This window comes from Rana temporaria, chromosome 3 (assembly GCF_905171775.1).
Source record: "Rana temporaria chromosome 3, aRanTem1.1, whole genome shotgun sequence".
Taxonomy (NCBI): Eukaryota; Metazoa; Chordata; class Amphibia; order Anura; family Ranidae; genus Rana; species Rana temporaria.
In genome coordinates this window covers 42167359-42191664 of record NC_053491.1, presented here as the reverse complement: position 1 = coordinate 42191664, position 24306 = coordinate 42167359, and the positions used below count along the sequence as shown (strand labels likewise).

At 45.5% G+C, this 24306-nt stretch overlaps 1 protein-coding gene across 2 annotated transcripts in view; it reads left to right on the top strand.

Annotated features, from left to right (window-relative positions):
- The first annotated feature begins 9765 nt into the window (after positions 1–9765).
- Positions 9766–24306, top strand: part of CFAP161 (cilia and flagella associated protein 161) — a 33546-nt gene continuing 19005 nt past the window's right edge. Inside the window, exons 1-2 of one of the 2 annotated variants that reach the window (XM_040342455.1) lie at positions 9766–9904; positions 16977–17066. In XM_040342455.1, the coding sequence (XP_040198389.1) occupies positions 9851–9904; positions 16977–17066 (144 nt within the window). In that variant the 5' untranslated portion in view covers positions 9766–9850. Of the gene's footprint in view, positions 9910–16976; positions 17067–24306 lie in introns of both variants that reach the window. The other variant, XM_040342454.1, reaches the window with a different exon arrangement.

Sequence of the window (24306 nt, the reverse complement as noted above, 5' to 3'; positions counted from 1 at the left end):
GGGTAGGGTTAGGGTTTCCCATTGAAGAATATGGCTAGGACTCAGGAATTGGAACAGGGACCTCCCCCAGAGGTCAAAAGGTCAGAAGGCGGGTTCCCAGAGGTCAAAGGTCACAGGGCGTGGCTGACCCACCCCCACCAAAGTGTACCGCCTACCCCAACTAAGTCGGGGAATGAACAAGTCGGGGTAAGCGTCTTGGAGCTATGACAGGGACATTTTCCATTTTTAACCACATATACGTCGGCAGAATGGCACGGCTGGGCAAATGCATGTACCTGTACGTGCTGTGCTGTTGTCCAGACGCGCGCGCGCGCCCGCAACCCGGTCCGAAGCTCCGGGACCGCGGGACCCGCGGACCCGATCGTTCCCCGGAGCTGAAGAACGGGAAGAACGGGGAGAGCTGTGTGTAAACACGGCTTCCCCGTTCTTCACTGTGGCGGCGTCATCGATCGTGTGATCCCTTTTATAGGGGGACATAATCGATTACGTCACACCTACAGCCACACCCCCCTACAGTTGTAAACACACATGAGGTCACACATAACCCCTACAGCGCCCCCCGTGGTTAACTCCCAAACTGCAACTGTCATTTTCACAATAAACAATGCATTTTAAATGCATTTTTTGCTGTGAAAAAGACAATGGTCCCAAAAATGTGTCAAAATTGTCCGAAGTGTCCGCCATAATGTCACAGTCACAAAAAAATTCGCTGATCGCTGCCATAAGTAGTAAAAAAAATAAAATAAATAAAAATGCAATAAAACTATCCCCTATTTTGTAAACGCTATAAATTTTGCGCAAACCAACCGATAAACGCTTATTGCGATTTTTCTTACCAAAAATAGGTAGAAGAATACGTATCGGCCTAAACTGAGGGAAAAAAAGTTTTTTTATATATTTTTGGGGGATATTTATTATAGCAAAAAGTAAAAAATATTGCATTTTTTTCAAAATTGTCACTCTATTTTTGTTTATAGCGCAAAAAATTAAAACCGCAGAGGTGATCAAATACCACCAAAAGAAAGCTCTATTTGTGGGGAAAAAAGGACGCCAATTTTGTTTGGGAGCCACGTCGCACGACCGCGTAATTGTCTGTTAAAGTGACGCAGTTCCGAATCGCAAAACCTGGCTGGGTCCTTTAGCAGCATTTTGGTCCGGGTCTTAAGTGGTTAATGAAGTAAAAACCATCTCTTTATTTTTTAACAAATCACTGCTTTTCGGGGTGATTGAGTAGGGGTGGGCCGGGATACGGGGGTCCCCTGCCTGCAGACCCCCACAACCACCGGCCAGTGTTATAGGGAAGAGGCACTTGTGCCTATCAACATGGGGGCAAGAGGCTTTGGGGCGGGGGCATGCAGTCTGGTATGGTTCTGGATGGAGGGGGGGCGCTCGCTCGTCCCCTCCCATTCCTGATCTGCTGAAGATAACAGTCTGGTATGGATTTTGGGGAGGAGGGACCCCACGCCATTTTTTCTCTTTTTTTTAAAACATTCACCTGACAGCTGACGAATCATCAGTTGTTAACCACTTGCCAACCAGGCCAATTCTGACATTTCTCTCCTACATGTAAAAATCATATTTTTTTTTTGCTAGAAAATTACATAGAACCCCCACATATTATATATGTTTTTTTAGCAGAGACCCTAGAGAAAACAATGGCGGTCATTGTAACTTTTTTTCTTGCACGTTATTTGCGCAACAATTTTTCAAACGCATTTTATTGGGGAAAATGCTTTAAAAAAAAAACCACAGTAACATTAGCCCAATTTTTTGGCATAATATGAAAGATGAAGTTACACCGAGTAAATAGATACCTAACATGTCATGTGGCAAAATTGCACACGCTCATGGAATGGCGCCAGACTTCGGTACTTAAAAATCCTCACAGGCGACGCTTTCATTTTTTTTACTGGTTACATGTTTTGAGTTACAGAGGAGGTCTAGGGCTAAAATTATTGCTGTCACTCTAACGTTCGCGTCGATACCTCACATGTTTGGTTTGAACACCGTTTTCATATGTGGGTGGGACTTACGTATGCGTTTGCTTCTGCGTGCGAGCACACGGAGACAGGGGCACTTTAAAAAAAAATATATTGTTAATTCTACTTTCTACTTTTTAGTTTGACACTTAAAAAAAATAAAAAATGTATCACTTTCATTCCTATTACAAGGAATGTAAACATCCCCTGTACAGTAAAACCTTGGTTTGAGAGTAACTTGATTTGAGAGCATTTTGCAAGACAAGCAAAATATTTTAATAAATTTTGCCTTGATATACAAGCGATGTCTTGATATAAGAGTAGCGTCATGTCACAACTGAGTATAAAAAAGAAGAGAGGCCCCTCTAAGTGTAGCAATAGTGTTACATTTAATGAAGGTTCAACATTTAGCAACTTATTGCTACACTTAGGGGTGCCTCTCTTCTCTTTTATACCCTGTAAAAAAATGCTTTGATACACAAGTGCTTTGGATTACAAGCATGTTTCTGAAACAAATTACGCTCGCAAACCAAGGTTTTACTGTAATAGGAATATGGCACGATCTGACCTCTTTGCAGTGAGATATGTGGTCAATAAGTCCCCACATCTCACCTCTAGGCTGGGAAGCCTGAAATAAAATTAAAAAAACATCACGGCTTCCCAGCCGAGGTGCCGCTGTTTTTTTTAATGCAGAGGCCGGGCGTGACATCATAACATCATACCCGGCCTCCGACCATCTGGTCCGCCGCAAATCTCTGTGGTGAATATCTGGGGCCAGCGGATCCGTTCTCTGACACACCGATCTCAGCGGTGAGTCAGTAGAAGCACCTGAGGGCGTGGGAGGGAGGGCGTCCACTCTTGCCGCCCGTAAGAACGATCAAGCAACTGACCAATCGCTATGATCGTTCTTATGGTGTAGGGAAAAGCCGATATCTGAATGATGCCTGTAGCGGCTGGGAATGTCCTAGCAGCGAGGCAGAAGGGGTGGCATCTCTGGGAGTTTTTTTAGTCAGGTTTGTGGGAGGTCCCTAAATGGACCACACCTATAGCAAGGATATTATTTAAAGCATAACACTGATTTTTTTTCCTCCCATGCAGTGGGGCTGTGCCCGCACTGCATGGGTTAACTGCTCGGTTTGTCAAGGGGTGCACAGAAAGGCCATACTTACCTGATCCTTCGATCCCCTGGAAAACCGTGCTCCCCACGTTCAGCGGTGGACTGTTCCTGCCGTCCTCACGTCCCGAGCTGGTCTATGGGTGTGATGACGTGAGGAACAGTCCATTCACAGGACTGCTAGCGTGCAGGGGGGGCAGGAGCGGCGGGAACCGGCCTTGCACTCGGAAGATTGGCAAATTAGGTAAGTATATCTCTGCTCTAAAATCCTCCAGACAAAAACGAGCAGTTAACCCATGCAATGCGGGCACAACCCCACTGCATGGGAAAATACAAATTTTGCCCAGAGTTCTTCTTTACCTTTAGTCAAAGATACACAGTTTGTATTTTTATGTACAGGCACCTGTTACCTGCATAGGCAGTTTTTATTTTAGTCCTCATATAACATGGTTTCAATAGATCTAAAATTGAGTGTACAGTCAGATTCTCTCCTTATGTCTACTGTTCAGACATGACCAGCTGCAGGAGTATCCGGGGGAGCAAAGGGATGAAGATTTCAAAGAACCGAGCAGCCATCAGCACAACAAATACTTGTCTTTCATGTGAGTACCATCCCTGGTGCTGATTTATAAAATAAAATAAAAAATACAACAATAAACTTCAGACAGAAAATGGAGTCGCGCTATGTGAATAAATATGTGTCTAGTCACAAAATATATGCATAAATAATGAAAATAAGCAAGTGCAAATGACCAAAAAACATATCAAATAAAAAAAAGAAAAAAATATAGAGAAAAAAATATAATCCCAGTGATGGAATAATAATTTTTCACAAAATTGTCCGTCAATAAGTGAAGTGACAAAAGGCCAAAACATGCAACATGAACGAGTTCAATCCTCAGAAGTGTTGATTGACAAACGGCTGTGACAGATGGACAGGATAAAGAACCACCACCAATGCAAAACACTGACCCTTACCAGAGTCTGCGATCCCAATGGGGATCACACAATGCAGGAAACAAGACAATCCAGCAGCAGTAGCCCAAACGTCCCTGCTAGCGTGGAGGGTCCTCAGCAATCACCAGTAAGTATTCAGGGTATCCGAAAACAGGAAAAATTTACATAGTGTAAAAACGTAACACTTGTATATGAAAACAAAAAATAGAGCGGCAACTAATGATTGACAAACGGCTGTGACAAAAGGACGGAATGAAGAACCACCACCACTGAAAACACTGACCCTTACCAGAGTCTGCGATCCCAATAAGGATCAGATAATGCAGGGAATAAGACACTCCAGCAGCAGTAACTCGGGCGTCCTTAATGACATGGGGGATCCTCAGTGTTCACCAGGAAGCATTCAGGGCATCCAAAAATTAAAGAGACTCACATAGTGTAAAACGTAACACTACTTTAATTGTAAGAGATAGAGATACACTCACATTTAGGTAGAAATTTGATAGCATAAAAAAGCCGGCCGGCTCAACAGAACGTGTGTTCGTCCAAAACAGATGGTGCGGTGACGTCAGAACGTCGTTCTGACGTCACCGCACCATCTGTTTGTCAATCAACACTTCTGAGGAATGAACTCGTTCATGTCGCATGTTTTGGACTTTTGTCACTTCACTTATTGACGAACAATTTTGTGAAAAATTATTATTCCATCACTGGGATTATATTTTTTTCTCTATATTTTTTTTTTCTTTTTTCTATTTGATATGTTTTTTGGTTATTTGCACTTGCTTATTTTCATTATTTATGCATATATTTTGTGACTAGACACATATTTATTCACATAGCGCGACTCCATTTTCTGTCTTATATTATTTATGTTGTATAACATTTTTGAGTTGCTGCTTTATTTTCGTTCGTTTTTTTTTGCTTTGCAAGGTATGCGCAATTTTTTTCTTTTTCTAACAATAAACTTCAGCCTTAGACCCCTTTCACACTGAAGACCACCCAGTACTAGAGGTAAAGCGCCTCTCATTTTATAGGCGCTTTACTGGTGCTGTGTGTGTGGGAGCAGGGCACTTTTAACACCAAAGAAGGGATAAACAGCGCCCGAAAAGTGCCAAAATGCTTTTCAGGTGCTTTGGCAAAGTTGCCTATTGATTTCAATGGCAGGGGTGGTTTAGGAGCAGTTTATACACCCCTCAAGCACTGCCCCAAAGACGCTGCTTGTAGGCCTTTTTTTCCCGTCCTGCAAGCACACTGCCCCGGTGTGAAAGCAACAGCACATAGGTGCCATTGCTTCAGTTTGCCCCAGTGTGCATGTGCCGATGACATTGGCACATGCAGGGGACAGGGAATACCTCCTAAACCGTGCAGGTTTAGGAGATATCCGGGGTAGTTACAGGTAAGCCTTAATAGGCTTACCTGTAGCATAAAGTGGTTGTAAAGGGTTTATAATCCCTTTACTGCCAATGTCATACGTAGTTCAGCAGTGACAGTGGGAAGATCTTACACACAGCCTCAGTGGCTGCAGCAAATCTGAAAAGTTAACTTTCAGCTGTCAGATGGAAGGGATCTGGTGGCTGCAGCCTTCGGGAGAGTGTGTGTAAAAACCCCCCACTGCCGCCACTGGGGGGTTAAAGTGGATTGCTTCCACTCACCCCTGTATATGTTGTTTCCCCGCTGTGCATGGTCCTGCGCTGTTGCAGCAGACCCCAGACCAGCATGGCGGTAGCCACCAGGTAGAAGGGAGGAGCTTCCTGCAAGTGACACAGAAGCAACATGTATAAAGCCCCTTCCTGGTCCTGGGGAAATAAAGGAATGGAGTGCGATCTGCGCTCCATTCTCTCCATTGGAGAACAGGTGAGACCGGTGGGGTTTAGACACCTGATGCCTCATTAAAGAGAACCTGTCACCAAAAAAAATCATCACATAGGGAACTTTTCCCCCCTATATGATAAAAAAAAAGTTTAGTTAAAAAAAAGTGTAAACAATTAAGAGTTACAACCAAGCACCTAAGTCCGCCCCCCCCCCATTTTTGAACCCTCCCACCCCCATGTACACGCCAGTACAAATGTAAATGCATGTGTTGGGGTAACAACACACAAAAATGTTAAATGTGCTACACACGTTACACATTGCTGTGCATGCCTGAGTGACAGCATTAATTCTAGGCTAGTTATAGTGACCTCTAAACTGATGACCTGTAGGGGGCCTTTAACCACTTGCCTACTGGGCACTTTCACCCCCTATTCTGCTCAAGCCATTTTTCAGCTTTCAGCGCTGTCACACTTTGAATGACCACTTCGCAGTCATGCAGCACTGTACCCAAATACATTTTTTATCATTTTCCCCCCCACAAATAGAGCTTTCGTTTGGTGGTATTGGATCACCTCTGCGTTTTTTTTTTCTTGCGCTATAAACAAAAGAAGAGGGACAAGTTTGGAAAAAAAACACTATTTTTTTACTTCTTGCTATAATAAATATCCCAATTTTTATTTATTTTTTTAGATATTTTTTTTCTCAGTTTAGGCCGATATGTATTCTTCTACATATTTCTGGTAAAAAAAAAAAATCGCAATAAGCGTTTATTGATTGGTTTGCGCAAAAGTTATAGGGTCTACAAAATAGGGGATAGATTTATAGCATTTTTATTATTATTATTATTTTTTACTAGTAATGGCGGCGATCAGCGATTTTTATCGTGACTGCGATATTGCGGCGGACACATTGGACACTTTTGGGACCATTTGCATTTATACAGTGATCCCTGCTATAAAATTGCATTGATTACTGTATAAATGTGACTGGCAGGGAAGGGGTTAACACTAGGGGCGATCAAAGGGTTAATGTATTCCCTAGGGAGTGATTCTTACTGTGGGGGGAGGGGAGTGACTGGGGGAGGTGACCAATGGTTGTCTCTATGTACAAGGGACACAGCATCGGTTCCCCTCTCCCTGACAGGACGTGGATCTGTGTGTTTACATCGGGTCCCCATCGGGTCCCCAGTGACGCGCCCCCTAGTGGCTTTTAATGGCGCGACGTCATATGACGTCCACCCAGAACAATAGGGTCGGCCTCCCATCGTCATTTGACGGCGGGCGGTGGAGAAATGGTTAAAGCATCGCCTGTGGAAAATACAAGGTGCTGAAGTTTGTCGCGTGCAATTTTAAATTCTGATAAGCTGGTTATCTACAGTGTATGTTGGTGAAACCTCATCTTTTATATTTGAAAAAAACAAAGCTTTGTGTTTATGTCACCTATAATTAACCCCTTAACGCCTGCCGCACGACTATTTACGTCCACAAAATGGCACGGACAGGCAGATGGGCGTATATATACGTCCCTGCCTTCTAGCGGGTGGGGGGTCCGACCCGGAGCTGAAGAACGGAGAGAGCCGTATGTAAACAGGGCTTCAACGTGCTTCACTGTGATCCTTTTTATAAGGGAGACTCGATCGATGACGTCAGTCCTACAGCCACACCCCCCTACAGTTGTAAACACACACTAGGTGCACCCTAACTCCTACAGCGCCCCCTGTGGTTAACTCCCAAACTGCAACTGTCATTTTCACAATAAACAATGCAATTTAAATGCATTTTTTGATGTGAAAATGACAATGGTCCCAAAAATGTGTCAAAATTGTCCGAAGTGTCCGCCATAATGTCGCAGTCACGAAAAAAAAGCGCTGATCGCCGCCAATAGTAGCAAACCAATCAATAAACTCTTATTGCGATTTTTTTTACCAAAAATAGGTAGAAGAATACGTATCGGCCTAATCTGAGGAAAAAAAAATTTTTATATATGTTTTTGGGGGATATTTATCATAGCAAAAAGTAAAAAATATTGATTTTTTTTCAAAATTGTCGCTCTATTTTTGTTTATAGCGCAAAAAATAAAAACCGCAGAGGTGATCAAATACCACCAAAAGAAAGCTCTATTTGTGGGGAAAAAAGGACGCCAATTTTGTTTGGGAGCCACGTCGCACGACCGCGCAATTGTCTGTTAAAGCGACGCAGTGCCGAATCGCAAAACCTGGCCTGGGCATTTAGCTGCCTAAAGGTCCGGGGCTTAAGTGGTTAAAGTGGAGTTCCAGGCAAAATGAGAACTCAGTCTCAAACAATTGAACACCCCCCCCCCCCACACTTTTAGATAGTTTTTCTTTCTTTTTGGTACTTTTTTGGCATGTTTTCTTTAACAAACGTTTTATTGATAAACAATCCAACATATACCGACAGCATTAGGATGGTTACAATGTGAAATAAAAAGTCAAAAGAAAACGTAATAACAAATGATTATACAAATTAATAAAAAATCTGAGCAAAACAAAAAAATATATATTTTTGGCATGTTTTCTTCAGGACTTCTTTCCTATGTCGCCCCCCCCCCCCCCCCCTGCTGCCTTCTGGGACCTGTGTGTGTCCCAGAAGGCAACAGGACCATTCATAAAGGGCTGTGCGACTTGTGCATGCACAGTAGGAAACCTGAAAGCTCCACTGCCGGTCTTCCTTACTTGCAATGCAGGCAGGGGCGCCTGCACCCAAAGCAGATGTACGGATCGGCTTGGGGTGCTGACTCAGTGGGCTTTTGGGTGGGGGGTTGTAATCTTCAGGTCTAAAATTATTTATTTTAAATATGTCTGCAGAAAATGCAAAAAATTACCCTGCCAGCGAAAGAGTTAAATAATACAATGACAGGAGGTTTGTGTGAATGAGGAACAAGCACTAAGGTATCTGCAGTATTTATTTTGTCCACTAGATGTTAGCATTGCCACATGGATATCTATAAGGGGCCGGATTCCGAAAGAATCGCGTATACTACGCCGCTGTAACTAAGTCAGGCGAGTACCGTTTTCAGAAACAATTTGCGTCCTTAGTTACGGCGGCGTAGCGTATATGGGCCGGCGTAAGCCCACGTAATTTAAAGTAGGTTGGCAGTGGGCGTGTTTTATTAAAATGAACCGTGACCCCATGCAAATCAGGGGCCGAACGAACGGCGCATGCGCGCGCATGCTCACAGGCACGTCGCAAATACTCCCCAAGATACGTCGGCTCAATGCTTAGTCGACGTGAACGTAACTTACGCCCAGCCCCATTCACGTACGACTTACGCAAACAACGTAAAATACGGCGCTGTTCCGACGCTTCCGGACGTCCATACCTTAACATGACTTACCCCTGCTTTATGAGGGGTAAAGTTACGCCAGACCGACGCCTTATGTAAACAGCGTAGCTAAATCCGACGGGCGCAAGTACGTTTCTGAATCGGTGCATTTACCTAATTTGCATATACGACGCGGAAATATACGGAAGCGCCCCTAGCGGCCAGCGGAAATATGCACCCAAGATACGACGGCGTAAGAGACTTACGTCAGTCGTATCTTGGAGAAAAACAAACGTAAATGCCTTTCTGAATAGGCGTAAAGATGCGACGGCGCACATTTTAAATTACGGCGGCGTCTCTGGAGATACGCCGCCGTAAATCGTTTCTGAATCCGGCCCATGGTGTGGAACCGAGCAAGCGTTCTGAAAATCTAAGGTGCTTGCAATATGTATTTTGTCCACTAGATGTCAGCATTGTCACATGGATCTCTTTAGCGTGTGGCAACTAAGCAAGCAATATGGAAATCTAAGGTGCTTGTAATATTTATTTTGTCCACGAGATGTCAGCATTGTCACATGGCTGTCCATAGCGTTGTAATGTGTTGTGTATCTATGGTAACATGTAAACATATCGTTCCTATAACAACAGGAGAGCTCTGGAAGCTGTATACTGGACAGCGAGTGGAATATCAGAGCCAGGATGAATGTCTTCAACCCATCGGTCCGGATTGGGAACTGGAATGAAGACGTTTCCCTGGGTGAGGTGAGCAAAATTCATCATTATACTTTATTACCAGGAAATGAATTGAGGACATTATTCTATGATATGACTCCTTACTAATGCTGCGTTCACCCTTCTGTGTGCAAAAATCACGCACTTTCCCAACGCAAAAAAAAGCACTGCCCTTCAGCAGTGCCATTAATATTTATTAACTCTTAATGGCAACCGCACGCATGTGCTTACACGTGTGTTTTTGCGCATGCCAAACTGCATGATGCCCCAGTACCATGCGTTTTGGCATGGCGCAATTTTTCAAAAAGCCAACGAACTTCTTTTCTATGCATTGTGTGTAGGACAATCCATTCACTGCAATGGGCTGTCCTATGCGTGGGAAAGATGCAGATTGAGTCCCTGACGCTCTTTGCTAAGTCGCAGCGCAAAGTTGCGTGGGGGTACCATCAGTGCCATCTTAATGGCATCATGGGCCCCTGGGCAAAGTAATGCTCTGGGGCCCCTACAATGGAGACAGCGCAGGTAAACAGACATCAAGTAGGTAGGAGGCTGACCCCTTTACACCCCAGATACCCCCCCAGCACTCTAACCCCTCTACATCCCAGAAATCCCCCCCCCCCCAGTACTCTGACCCTTCTATAACCAAGATATTCTGTCATTACTCTGACCCCTCTACACCCCAGATATCCCCCATCACTGGCTCTCCGCAGGGCCATCTTTTCCATTGGGCACACTGGGCAGTTGCCCGGGGGCCCCACTTGCCTGGGGGGCCACCGGCTGCCCAGCAACCCCAGTAAAAAATTATGGAGAGTGACGGGTTAGAACTGCCCATGCCCAGTTTGCGGAAATCACAGAGAAGATCCGGTCCTCCACGAGTGCGGGGGGTTGCTGATGTAAGGGGGGAGTGAATGCAAAAATGTAAGGGGGCACTGATATAAAGGTTCCCCCTCCTATATTAGTGACCCCCCTTACCTTCGTGTATTTAATCTAAGGAAGGTGGTCTCTGGTCACCAGAGTACCCCCCACATCAGAGTCTGCAGGATTCCCCCTTACAATGCAAGTGGGAACTAAGTCTGCGGACCCTGATGTAAGTGGGAAAGAGAAAGCAGTGGACTCTGATATAAGGTTGTCTCTGGTCACCATAGCCCCCCTCCACATCAGAGTTCCCCCCTTAGATCATGATCTGCAGCGTTCCCCTTTACATAAGAGTTCCCTTTCACTGTAAGGGGGAATCCTGCAGACTCTGATGTAAGAGAAATCTCTGTGCTGGCTGGGTTATAGTAACCTGACCTTCATGTCAATGAAGACATTTTTTTTTTTTTTACTTTTGTTTAACTTAAACACATTGCTAATAGCACTAGCTATATGTTTATAGTTTAAATACTGACATTTGCATTGTTGGGCACTGAAAACTGTAATTTTAGGTACTTTTTTTGCAGTGGCAGTAAATGTGGTTCTGCCAGTAAATTTTATGATTTTTGTCAGTAATTCTCGTGCGTGATTGTGTAGACAGGGCCCCAGTGCACTGTATTGCCCGGGGGCCTATAATGCTCTTAAGATGACACTGGCTCTCGGGCCCTGCCCTTCCCTGGCAGCTGTGAAATAATAGGCATTATTCTGTACGGTGCACCGCTGCCACCCTGCCTCCCCTGTGTATCCATCACTCTCAGTGCCATCATGGGGCCCCCAGTTTCGGGACAGCGTGGGCTCAAGGACCAGCTGCTTTGGGGAAAGTGCAGGGGCCCCCCATGCAGCTGGGGCCCCTGGGCAGTGCCCAGGTGTGCCCTCTCATTAAGACAGCCCTGGGTACCATTAGGAATCAATGCCATGCTGTTTGCAAAAGTGTAGCGTGTTTCTGTGTGTGTCAGGAAAGAACGCAGTTTTGTTTGCGTTCTCATCTTGCACAGAATGTGAATGTGACCTCACACAGGTTTACTCTTACATACGCCCGCGGCCCGTGTGAATGAGGCCTTAACTCCTTCCAGCCCGGGCCAATTCTGACATTCCTCTCCTACATGTAAAAAGCATCCATTTTTTGCTAGAAAATTACTTAGAACCCCCAAACATTATATATTTTTGTAAGCAGATGCCCTGGAAAATAAAATGGTGACTGTTGCAGATTTTTTTGACACGCGATGTTTGCGCAGTGTTTTTTTTCTAACGCAATTTGAATGAATTTTAATGCACAAGAACACATATTGGATCATGCTCTGCTGTTTTTTTTTTTGCCTTCCTCTGGATCAACTGTGGGTATAGAATTGGGTATATGTGATTGTACAATATTTGTTTTATTTTATTTATTTATTATGGTTGAACTGGATGGACTTGTGTCTTTTTTCAACCTGACTAACTATGTAACTATATAACTACATTTGGGTAAATTGCTGTCAATACAGCTGTGCGGAGAGCGCACGCGCTGCGTACTCCCAGCACAGTTACCGGCACCTAACCGAAAGCTGATCGGGAGTTTTCAGATCACATGACCACTGTGACAACCAATCTCAGCGGTCATGTGATCTTATGCCCCTCCTCTCGGTGTCATAAACCTTTTTAAACCTTTCAAAGGGCCGAGAGGCTGAGAAAATATAAAAGAATGATGTTACACTGAGTAAATAGATACCAAATGATTTAAAATTGCTGGAACAGATGTATCTAAATCTACCTCTCCTCTGAATTGTGATCCATGATTAGATCGCTTATCAGAAGGGATTGACTGCCCTTTTTAACCCCATTTTTTACAACAAACATGCAACAACCACATACATTGTAAGTGAATGTGGGGTGTTTGTGGCAGTTCCTCATTCGCCGTAATGTCTCTTTTTCGGTGGACTTGCTGCCTGTCAGTTAATGCATGTCGGGTACTTTTTGCCGCCATCTTGACCTTGGCATGTAAACACCCCCGTTCACTGCCTATTGCAACATTAGGGAGTGGTGGTTTTGGGGCAGTAAAAACCCAGCTCAACAACATATTTATACCAGCCCCCAACTGCACCTCTAAATGAGGCTTTAGGGTGTCTCATCTCTCTGGATGGAGGTGCAATGGAGACAACTTTGGACTGCAGCATTGCCAGTTGCTGAGAAGGTAGTGTAAGGCTACTTTCACACTGAAGCGATGGGTGCGTCGGCGCTAAAGTGCCGCTATTTTTAGCGGCGCTTTACCATCCTTTTTGCTGCAATTTCGGCCGCTAGTATTGCGGTTTTAACCCCCGCTAGCTGGTCCCACGCCGGTGCTACCGGATCCTCCCCCTTTTCTAAGTGCCCCTATATCAAGCCACTTGCTATGGGGGCACGCATATGGGCTCACTCCCGAGCCAGTTCTGTGTGTCCATAGGACAGAGAGAGCGTGGCTTGGCTCCACCCCCTGCTCCCTTTGGGGGCCAATCATATCCTTCACATACCTTATTTTTTTACAGTTCCTTGCATTGGCAAGCACTGAAAAATGTGCCAATGCATCTAACACCTAGCCAGAAAAACAAGCCAATAACCAGGTGAAGGACAAAAACCCAGCCAGTAAAAGGACAAAAAATTTGAAAAAAACTGTTTCACTTACTTTCTGTTAATATAAAAATACCAGAATAGTATGAAATCCCCCGAAATGACCCCAAGCTGATCAAATTGTTTGCCACAAATGTTTGGAAGTGAGCAAACTTGCTGGTACTGAGGAGGTTAAACACAGAGCTTGTGAATGGTGCACCAGATACATTAAATGTCCAGGCCATACACAGAGGACGTGACGGTTTACTGTACTGGTCACATACAGTGGTAGGATGGAGGTGAATGCGTTATTGTTCATATTGCAGGATAAGGGACATGAAAGGGTTACTATAGAGATCACATGGAGACAGCATGGAGATAGTATGTGTTGGAGGGGCATGAAAGGGTTAATAAAAATACCCTGTGTCTATGAACATTGGATGGAATTGAGGTGGAAGAGTGGTCTGCATGTGTCAATGATCATTAGTGTGCGCAGCCTATTGCATTACGGTGTGCACCCCAGAGCACAACCACACATATGCATGTATGTCAGCAGAGCATTGGACGGCATTAGTAGAGCAAAGATTGGTGTCAGTAGGGCAGTGGACGGTGTCAGTACCTTTTTTTTATTTTTATTATTTGTTAATTATTTTTTACAATATTTTTAAAAAAAATTTAGGAGCCCCGTTATGGGGCTTTAGTGAAATATCAAGGGTCTAAACAGACCCCTGATGTGTCACTTTTGAGATAAAGAAAGAAACTGAAGACAGAGATTCCCCAGTCCCGTTCTCTGCAGCCCGCAGTAAACATAGGCCCAGATTCTCAAAAGACTTACGACGGCGCAGTGCCATGTATGCCGTCGTAAGTCCTAATCTGGCCCGTCGTATCTATGCGACTGATTCTTAGAATCAGTTACGCATAGATCCATTAGATCCATTAGATCCGACAGGCGTAAGTCTCTTACGCCGTCGGATCTAAACTGCAAATTTTTTTTGCCCGCTAGGTGGCGCTTTCGTCGATTTCCGCGTCGAGTATGAAAATTAGCTAGATACACGAATTTCCGAACGTACGCGCGGCCGACGCAGTAAAGTTACGACGTTTACGTTAGGCTTTTCCCGGCGTAAAGTTGCCCCTGGGTATATGAGGCGCAGCCAATGTTAAGTATGGCCGTCGTTCCCGCGGCGAGTTTTGAAATTTTACGTTGCTTGCGTAAGTCGTTCGCGAATACGGCTGGACGTAATTTACGTTCACGTCGAAAGCATGACGATTTGCCGACGTCATTTGGAGCATGCGCACTGGTATTCAGTCGCGGCCGGCGCATGCGCAGTTCGTTCGGCGCGGGGACGCGCTTCATTTAAATGATACACGCCCCCTACCCGCCGAGTTTGAATTCCGCCGGGTGATTTACGCTACCCCGCGCAACTTTACAGGCAAGTGCTTTGTGAATAAAGCACTTGCCTGAAAAACTTGCGGCGGCGTAACGTAAATGAGATACGTTACGCCCGCACATTTTTGCGCCGATATACGTGAATCTGGGCCATAGTTCACTATGCTTCAATTAAGAATGCTGATGCTGATCCATTCGTTCTTTCCCTATTCATAAGTACTATGATCTCTTTTCCCTGTTGTAAGGAGAAGGGAAGGGATGAGCACAGTAAATACCATGTGGTTGCTGTGATTGGTCATCGATGACACTTTGTATTGTTTACAGTGCTGATCCCTTCCTTTACAAACAATACCATGTGATCACTGTGATGACCAATCACAGCAATCACATGGTACCCAGCCCTTCATGGCTGGGTAAAGTGTCTGTGTTCTGAGCTGCCTAATGACAGCTCGGAACACAGCGACCACTGGGCAGATCGGGCATCAGATCATACTGCAGTATAAGTGGTTAAGCTGTGTTAGCGCTAAGCAACAACATTTATGACTGATAAGCAGAGATTTTATTCTCACAGAGGAGGTCTGCAGCTGCCATCAAAGTGGAACTTCACCCTAAAGGGGAAGTTAAGATTTATTCCCTCCTCCCCCTTCCTCTTCTGTTTTTGGCACCTTTTTTTCTGGGAGGGGAGCGGGTACCTGGTTTTGACATATACCTGCTCCCACTTCTGGAGGGCACTAGAGATTTCAGAAAGCATAGCGTGGCTTGCGCATGCGCAGTGGGCAACCAGCTGTGAAGCCGCAAGGAGCCGCAACTGGCTGCTCAGAGTAAACATGCCAGCGCCAGGGACCTGGAAGATCGGTGAGGAAGTGGTTGGGCGGAGCACGGTGCTGGATACAAGTATTTGTAGCTGCTGACGTAAAAATATTTTCAAAGAGGCTGAAGAATTGCTTCAATATGTTTTTGTTCTCCATTCGTAATTCTGTCTCAAATGTTTGCAACATGTAAAAAGACGTAATTGGTAGCAGAGATTGGAGCACCACAAATGTCATTTTGTAATCCTCTAAAGCACAGGTGTCAAACACAAGGGCCCGGATTCAGATACTATTGCGTATCTATCGGCGGGCGTAACGTATCTCAGATACATTACGCCGCCGTAACTTAGGGCGCAAGTTCCGTATTCAGAAAGAACTTGCGCCCTAAGTTACGGCGGCGTAGTGTAAATGTGTCAGCGTAAGTCCGCCTAATTCAAATGTGGATGATGTGGGCGTGTTTTATTTAAATTACTTGTCACCCCACGTATTTGACGTTTTTTACGAACGGCGCATGTGCCGTCCGTGAACGTTTGCAAGTGCGCATGCTCCAAATTACGCCGCAAACTGTCAATGCTTTCGACGCGAACGTAACTTACGTACAGCCCTATTCGCGAACGACTTACGTAAACGACGTAAAATACGACGCTGTTCGTGTGTTTCCGACGTCCATACCTAACATGACTTACCCCTGCTTTATGAGGGATAACTTTACGCCGGAAAAAGCCTTACGCAAACAACGTAAAAAAATGCGCCGGGCGGACGTACGTTTCTGAATCAGCGTATCTACCTAATATGCATTTTCCTCGCGTAAATCTAGGGAAGCACCACCTAGCGGCCAGCGTAAATATGCAGCCTAAGATACGACGGTGTAAGAGACTTACGCCGGTCGGATCTTAGGGAAATCTATGCGTAACTGATTCTACGAATCAGGCGCATAGATACGATCCCGCACACTCAGAGTTACGACGGCGTATACGGAGATACGCCATCGTAACTCGTCTCTAAATCCGTGCCAAGGCCCGCGGGCCAAATCCGGCCCTTCAGGCCATTCCATGTGGACCTCGCACCTCCTGCAGCTCCAGCCCTCCTCTGGTCTTACTCAAGACCCCTACTTTTTGCTTTCAAGCAATGCATCCAGCTTCTTCCCAGAAGCAGCATAAGGAAAGGGGGGTGCACTGTGATGTAAGGGAGAGTGGGGGACTCAACTTCTGATGGTGGGGGGGCTCTTGACATCTAATGTAAGGGGAGGGAATGCGCTGGACATCTAATCTTACAGATATACCCGGCCCGTTTGAGAACAATCATAATGCTGATGGGGCCCACCATGAAATTGAGTTTGATACCCCTGCTGTGTTCATACAGTTCCCCTCTTTACTTCACTGTATCTTTCCTCTTGGTTTATATTTTGTGTTTTCTATACATTTCAGGGTCTCTTGAAAGACTTTTTGGAAAAACGAGAAAAGGGAGAATTGCTTTTGCAAAAGTCAAGTCATTTTAAGAAAAACATTTTGCAAAAGGTAAGTGGTTATGTGTATAGAACCCATTTTCACCCGAACATTCACCGGATCACCAGGAGCAGTTACACTTGTAGAACACTTTTAAAGATCAGCAAAAGATAGTAAATTTGGCCTATTTTTCCCCCTCACAGCATACACAGCCAGGCACACAGCATTTTCAGCATTCCTCCTTTGGCTCAAAGATCAGTCTAGGGGTTTCTCTTTTTTGTTTTTATTAAAACAGTAACTTGGATAGAGATGGGGAGCATGGGATACCCCCAAATTGTAAACTGTACATCGTGAGCACTATATAATGTTGAGAACAGCGGCGCTCATCTGAGTGCAGTTAATTAAAACGATTAATGATAAATTTATTAAGATAAAAAACTAAAATAAGAATTAACTCACATGTTAAGGGTTAAAAAGGCTAGTCACAAGGGGGGGCTCACTGTGTAGTCCTGATCCAGATAGCCAGCCGTGTGGGGTGCTGCTGCTGTCTTGCTAGCTGCAGGGGTTTCCAAGACTCCGAGTCAAGCTGGCAGTCGTCTCCCCGCTGGCTGTGACGTCACTGGATGTGGGACACAGGGCTGTCATCCAGTGGCGTTACAGCCAAAGGGGAGACAACTGCCAGCTTGACTTGGAATAGTTGGAATGGCCCCAGAATGGTTGGGTTTCCTCCCACCAACTCCCTTCTGGCTCTGCTCAGTCTCTGGACTCAGCTCTCTTTGGTAGGACCCCCAGCTAAGTCTACGTGGGACCCAGGGCTCAAGTCCTGCAGGAACGCGTGGGAACGGAGTTCCTGCACTTTTTTCACAGCAGGAACGCAGTTCCCTTTGCAGGACTAGAGCAGCCGAGCCGCCCGAGCCAATCCTTCACTAAGCGGCGATGCCCAGCTCGAGTCACTGTCAGGGGCAGGCAAACCTTAGTAATCCTTTGTTACTGGCCGCTTCCTGTATATGGATTCATCGGGTAGTGTGCGGGTATTCCGTCACTTCCTCGATGCCGCAATGTCTCCTGGAAACTTTTGTCATTGTTCCCAGGAGACATTGCAGAGGTCTGCCGTGAGTTATCGCAGGCTTTCGAAATAAGTTCTTTCTAAATCCCGCGATAACTTGCGGCAGACCTCCACAAAGTCTCCTGGGAACAGTGACAAGAGCTCTCAGGAGACTTTGAGCTATGAGCGTATCATTTTTTTTTTTTGGTGGGGGAGTGGATCTTGGGTGGGAGTTCCCACACTTTTTTCCCCAGGACTTGACCCCTGGTGGGGCCTCAATGTCTTTAAAGACTCTGCTAGCTTTCTCTGCCCAGGGGCAAAGACCCCTGCACAGGAATCTCCCCCCCCCCCCCGAAGGGCGGGATGTAGGAACCCTTCACACTCCTGCCATGCCCCTGAATACTAATGTGCTCTTCCTCCACCTTCTGGGAACACCTCCCCAGGAATTGGCCATAGTACCATAAATATTCAGGCTGCCTGTCTCTAGAAGACAAAGGGGAGTAGTAGAACAGCAGCCAGTGAAACACTGATTAGCCCTGAGCAAACAACTCCTTCTCCACTGATTACAGGGGAGCCAACCTAAATCTCCTAAGGAGCCTACTCTGAACTAGGAGGATGCTACTGTGCCTCACTTTGCCTCACTGTGTCCATGTGCATGCCTCACTGTGTCCATGCCTCACTGTGTCCATGCCTCACTGTGCCCATGCCTCACTGTGCCCATGCCTCACTGTATCCATGACTAGACTGATGTTTAACATGGGAGTCTATGGAAGGGGTGCCCAGCTTTGAAAAATCGCTACCCCCCTGGCCTAGGTCCCCCAGACAACATACTTTGCACACTCGTAGAGGAGAAATGGGGCTACATGTGTGCCAAGTTCCGGGTCCAGGGTCCAGGGGACCTACGACTGGCTGGTACCGGGTCCCCAAAATCACCAGAGAAATTACTGTTTAACATGGGAGTCTATGGAAGGGGTGACCGGCTTTGAAAAATCTGTGCTCCCCGGCCGTAGGTCCCCTGGACAACAAACTTTGAACACTTGTAGAGGAAGAGTGGGGCTCAGGGGCGGACTGACAACTCATGGGGCCCTCGGGCAATAGAAGATTATGGGGCCCCCGGGCTTACAGATGGCCACCATGCCAGGAGGCAGTGCAGAGGCGGGGCCGCTAAAATCTCTGGATTTTCACATCAAAAGCATGTTGGTTTCGGACATATCAGGGACAGATGTAAAAAAAACACAGATTTTTACATACTGTCCCTGGTTTTACTGAGCCTGGCAACCCTGATGGGGCCCCCTAGTGGCATGGGGCCCTCGGGGAGTGCCCGAGAGCCTCAATGGTCAGTCCGCCGCTAGTGGGGCTATATGTGTTTGGGGTCCAAGGGACCTACGGCCGGCCGGTACTGGGTCCCCAAAGTCCGGAAGATCAGGCGCATAAAGGTGACTCGAGTATAAGCCAAGGAGGGGCATTTTCAGCACAAAAAAATGTGCTGAAAAACTCGGCTTATACTCGAGTATATACGCTACATCTGTAGTCTGATGACAATTGGCTTTCATTTGAACACCATTTTATAGAGGAACCCTTACTCAAGGAATCCCTAGTAACCTATGGAGGAACCCTTGGATCAATGGGACCTTGGTTGCGAGAGGCTGTGATGGAGTAGTCTGTGGATAGTTCAAATGTGTCCTCATTGGGAGATTTTCATTCATGTATTGTGCCTGTGTTGACCCCAAAGGAAGTGAAGGGGAATCTCCAATGGGGAGACAGAAATAAAAATGTCACAGATGCTGTAACCCTAAACCTACAAAAATGCTATAGGTCCACTTTTTTTTTTGTAAATTCTGTTTATTGATTTCCAAAAGTATAAAACAAAGTACAATACAGAGCCTTTGGAGCTACCCTGGCTCAAAAAAAAAAAAAAAAACGTCAAAACAATTGCCTAGTAAAAGAATAGATCTACTAGCTAAAGATAGAACCCTAGGTCTTGAGAACGATTAACACTGGTCGTCTCACATTTCGAATGACATGTAATGCATCCGTGGAGTTATTTGTGCACAGTAAGAAAACATGCATAAGTTATAAACATTGAGGGGAGTGTATGTGTACCAGGCCTCAGAATCTATATTTGGTAACATAGAGACCCACTACCTGTCGCAATAAACAAGGGCTTAACCGTTACAACCTCACTTCAACCGCCTTATCTGACCCTAGGGAGTGGCATTAGTTTCAAATGATTCCAACCAATAAGTAAATTTCTTCTCAAATTTGTTCAAACAACCACGTGAAAGGTAATGATATAGGGGAATATTTGTATTGACTAGAGCAGGGGTATCAAACTCACTTTCATTGTGGGCCGCATCAGCATTATGATTGCCCTCAAAAGGGCCGGTTGTATCTGAAAGATTTGATGTCCAGCGCATCCCCTCCCCTTACATTAGTCCCCCACTCTCCCTTACATCACAGTGCACCCCCCTTTCATTATGCTGCTGCTGAAAAGAAGCTGGGTGCATTGCTTGAAAGCAGAAAGTAAGGGTCTGTAGGAGGACCAGAGAAGGGCTGGAGAGGTGCGAGGGCCACATGAAATGGCTCGGAGGTCCGGATTCGCTAGGTGGCGCTTCCGTCGAATTCCGCGTTGAGTATGCAAATTAGCTAGATACGCAAATGCGCGGCTGACGCAGTAAAGTTACGGCGTTTACGTTAGGCTTTTCCCGGCGTATAGTTGCCCCTGCTATATGAGGCATAAGTGCGGCATAACAATGTTAAGTATGGCCGTCGTTCCCGCGTCGAAATTTTAAAAAGTTACGTCGTTTGCGTAAGTCGTCCGTGAATGGGGCTGGACGTCATTTACGTTCACGTCGAAACCAATGACGTCCTTGCGGCGTACTTTGGAGAAATGCACACTAGGAAATTCCACGGACGGCGCATGCGCCGTTCCGCAAAAACATCAATCACGTCGGGTCACAGTAGTTTTACATAAAACACGCCCCCCTGATCCACATTTGAATTAGGCGGGCTTACGCCGGCCGATTTACGCTACGCCGCCGCAACTTACGGAGCAAGTGCTTTGAGAATACAGCACTTGCCCGTGTAAGTTGCGGAGGCGTAACCTAAATCAGATACGTTACGCCCGCACAATTTTACGCGGCTGTACAAGAATCTGGCCCCTTGTGTTTGATACCTGTAGACTAGTGTCTTCCAGATATTTAAGAAAAGCACTTCTGTTAGTTCCCATTTTAAAATTATTGCCTTCCGGGCATAAAACAACAATAGCCCTATAAGAGTCTGTTGTTCACCGAAGTGGCAAATCACTGACCAGGGCCAACAAACAGACTAAAATTGTAAGGCCCTGTACACACGATCAGTCTAAACCGATGCAAACGGACTGAAGGACCGTTTCATTGGTTAACCGATGAAGCTGACTGATGGTCTGATGTGCCCACACACCATCAGTTCAAAAACCGATCGAGTCCAACGCGGTGACGTAAAACACAACGACGTGCAGAGAAAAATTAAGTTCAATGCTTCCAAGCATGCGTCGACTTGATTCTGAGCATGCCCGGGTTTGGAACCGATGCTTTTGCGTACTAACCATCGGTTTTGACCTATCGGTCAGGCGTCCATCGGTCCAATTTGAAAGCAAGTTCTCTTTTTTTGGACCGAAGGACAACACACGATCGGTTTGGACTGATGAAACGGTCCTTCAGTCCGTTTTCATCGGTTTGGACTGATCGTGTGTACAGGGCCTAAGGGGGATTAGAGTCATCACCAGGGAGGATATAAATTTGGTTATCAACGTCCAAAATAATTGTAGCTTGGGAAAGGTCCATGTGTGACAAAAGTCTGCGTCACCTCCACTACACTTCCAACATCAGGGGTAGGCCCCAGGGTAGATTTTATTAATTTTTTGTGGAGTTAGATACATTCTGTGGATAAGCTTAAACTGAATCAAACGATCCCTTACTGCCACTAACTGAAGAAATGGATACTCCCATCCCATATGTCTTTCCAATCCTCTGCATCCAAGACAGGGAAATCCTCCTGCCATTTAGAATAAAGCCTCTCTAGGCCAAAATTAACTGAGGACATCAGCGCCTTATAAATGTTAGACAATGGCTTATCCAACTTGCTCGTCTCTTAATAAGGATTATAGATTAGTTTGGAGGATAGTTACAGGTTGAGAACTAAATTGGTTGGAAAAGGCATGCTTAATGCCACGTACACACGATCGGAAATTCCGACAAGAAAACCGTGGATTTTTTTTCTGACAGAATTTTGGCTCAAACTTTTGTTGCATACACACGGTCACACAAAATTCCGACCGTCAAGTACGCAGTGACGTACAACACTACAACGAGCCGAGAAAAATTATGTTCAATGATTCTGAGCATGCGTCAAATTGATTCGTGTTTTTTTTTCGCGTTTGGAATTGCATACAGACGATCTGAATTTTCAACAAGAACTTTTCCTGTCGGAAAGTTTGAGAACCGGCTCTCAAATTTTTGCTGTCAGAAATTCCAACAGAAAAAGTCCGATGGACCCTACACACGGTTGGAATTTCCGACCAAAAGCTCACATCGGACTTTTCTTGATGGAAATTCCGTCCGTGTACACGGCATTACTTGTAGGAGTCTAAAAAAATAATGGTTGGGTAATCCAAACTTTTTGTTTAAGGGCATCAAAAGAGACAAGCGCACCATCTACACATATGTGTTCAATCGTTATGATGCTTTTTCCTGCCCACAACCCCGAGTCTGGGATAGACAAGAATTCAGAGAGTAATGGGTTGAGCCATAAGGGAGTCGCAGGGGACCAGCTATGCATTTCTCCCTGGTGCTTACAGACCTGCGCTTGCCATACCCGAATTACTGTTTTCATAGAGAGCGTGAGGTGAAATAGACCCTGGGGACCCTTATATAACGCATTCCTCAATAACTCATTCATGACCCCAGAAAGGCAGCCTTGAGGACCACCGAGGCATTTCTATCATCTGATATCACCTACTGTATTTATGGACATGGGAGAGTAAGGCTGCATAGTAGTATTTATGGAGATCCGGACAAGCCAGTCCCCCCTGCGTCCAGGGCCTCTACCGGTCCACTTTAAGGCCTCGTACACACGATAGGTTAACCAGAGGACAACGGTCTGATGGACCATTTTCATTGGTTCAAACCGATCGTGTGTGGGCCCCATAGGTTATGTAACCTTAGGTTAAAAAAAAGCCAACTTGCTTTAAAATTAACCGATGGATTCCTAACCGATGGGAAAAAAACGATCGTTAGTAGGCACGTCCATCGGTTAAAAATCCACGCATGCTCAGAATCAAGTCGACGCATGCTTGGAAGCATTGAACTTCGTCTTTTTCAGCACATCGTTGTGTTTTACGTCACCGCGTTCTGACACAATCGGTTTTTAAACTGATGGTGTGTAGGCATGATGGACCATCAGTCAGCTTCATAGGTTAACCTAGTCCTCTGGTTAACCTATCGTGTGTACGAGGCCTAAGTGAGTTATAAAATGGCCACAGTTGCTAACAAATGTAATGTTGTACCAGTCATTTTTAAAATAAGTTGAATTATTCAGGTTATTCATAAAGAATTAAGAAGTACAATGCACAAATCAACAATGAAACCAAAAGCAATGAGCAACAGAGCATATATTGCTTTGTTTAGTGACTGATGATTTATTTTTCAGCTATTTAATGTCATGAGAGCCGGAATATAATTTTTAATTACAGTACAGAACCGTCAGCCCCATCCCCTCTGAACACACACGCTTTGAGAGGTACCCAGTACCCATCCCCAGGGGGGACATCCAGTGACCTTACTGAGAGACTTGTCACAGCATCACATAGGTGCTCAAATGAAAGTTGTTATATTTTTATTTTCTTTGGATCTCTTTGGGCTTTAGGATAAGGTGACCGGATTTTAAAAATGAAATTCGTGGACATATTTTTTTTATACTAGTAATGGCGACAATTAGCGACTCTCTGCCCATCGCTGCCTCACAGCCTGTCAAGTCTTCTCTCTCCGGGCCCCGGCTACTACTGGGTGGGGAGTGGAGGAAGATCACTCCGCCAGGGAAGGCAAGGAGATAAGCAGGCAGGCGGCTGGCCGGGAATGGAGCCAAGGCAGAAAAAGATGCGAGCGGAGCGGAACGGGCATGCACCTGAAACTGAATAAATATTCCCTCTGCTCCGACCAGCACATGATCATCAGAAAGGGGCACAGATAATGGGAAAAATACACCCCCCTAAGCTAGTCGGAGCGGCAG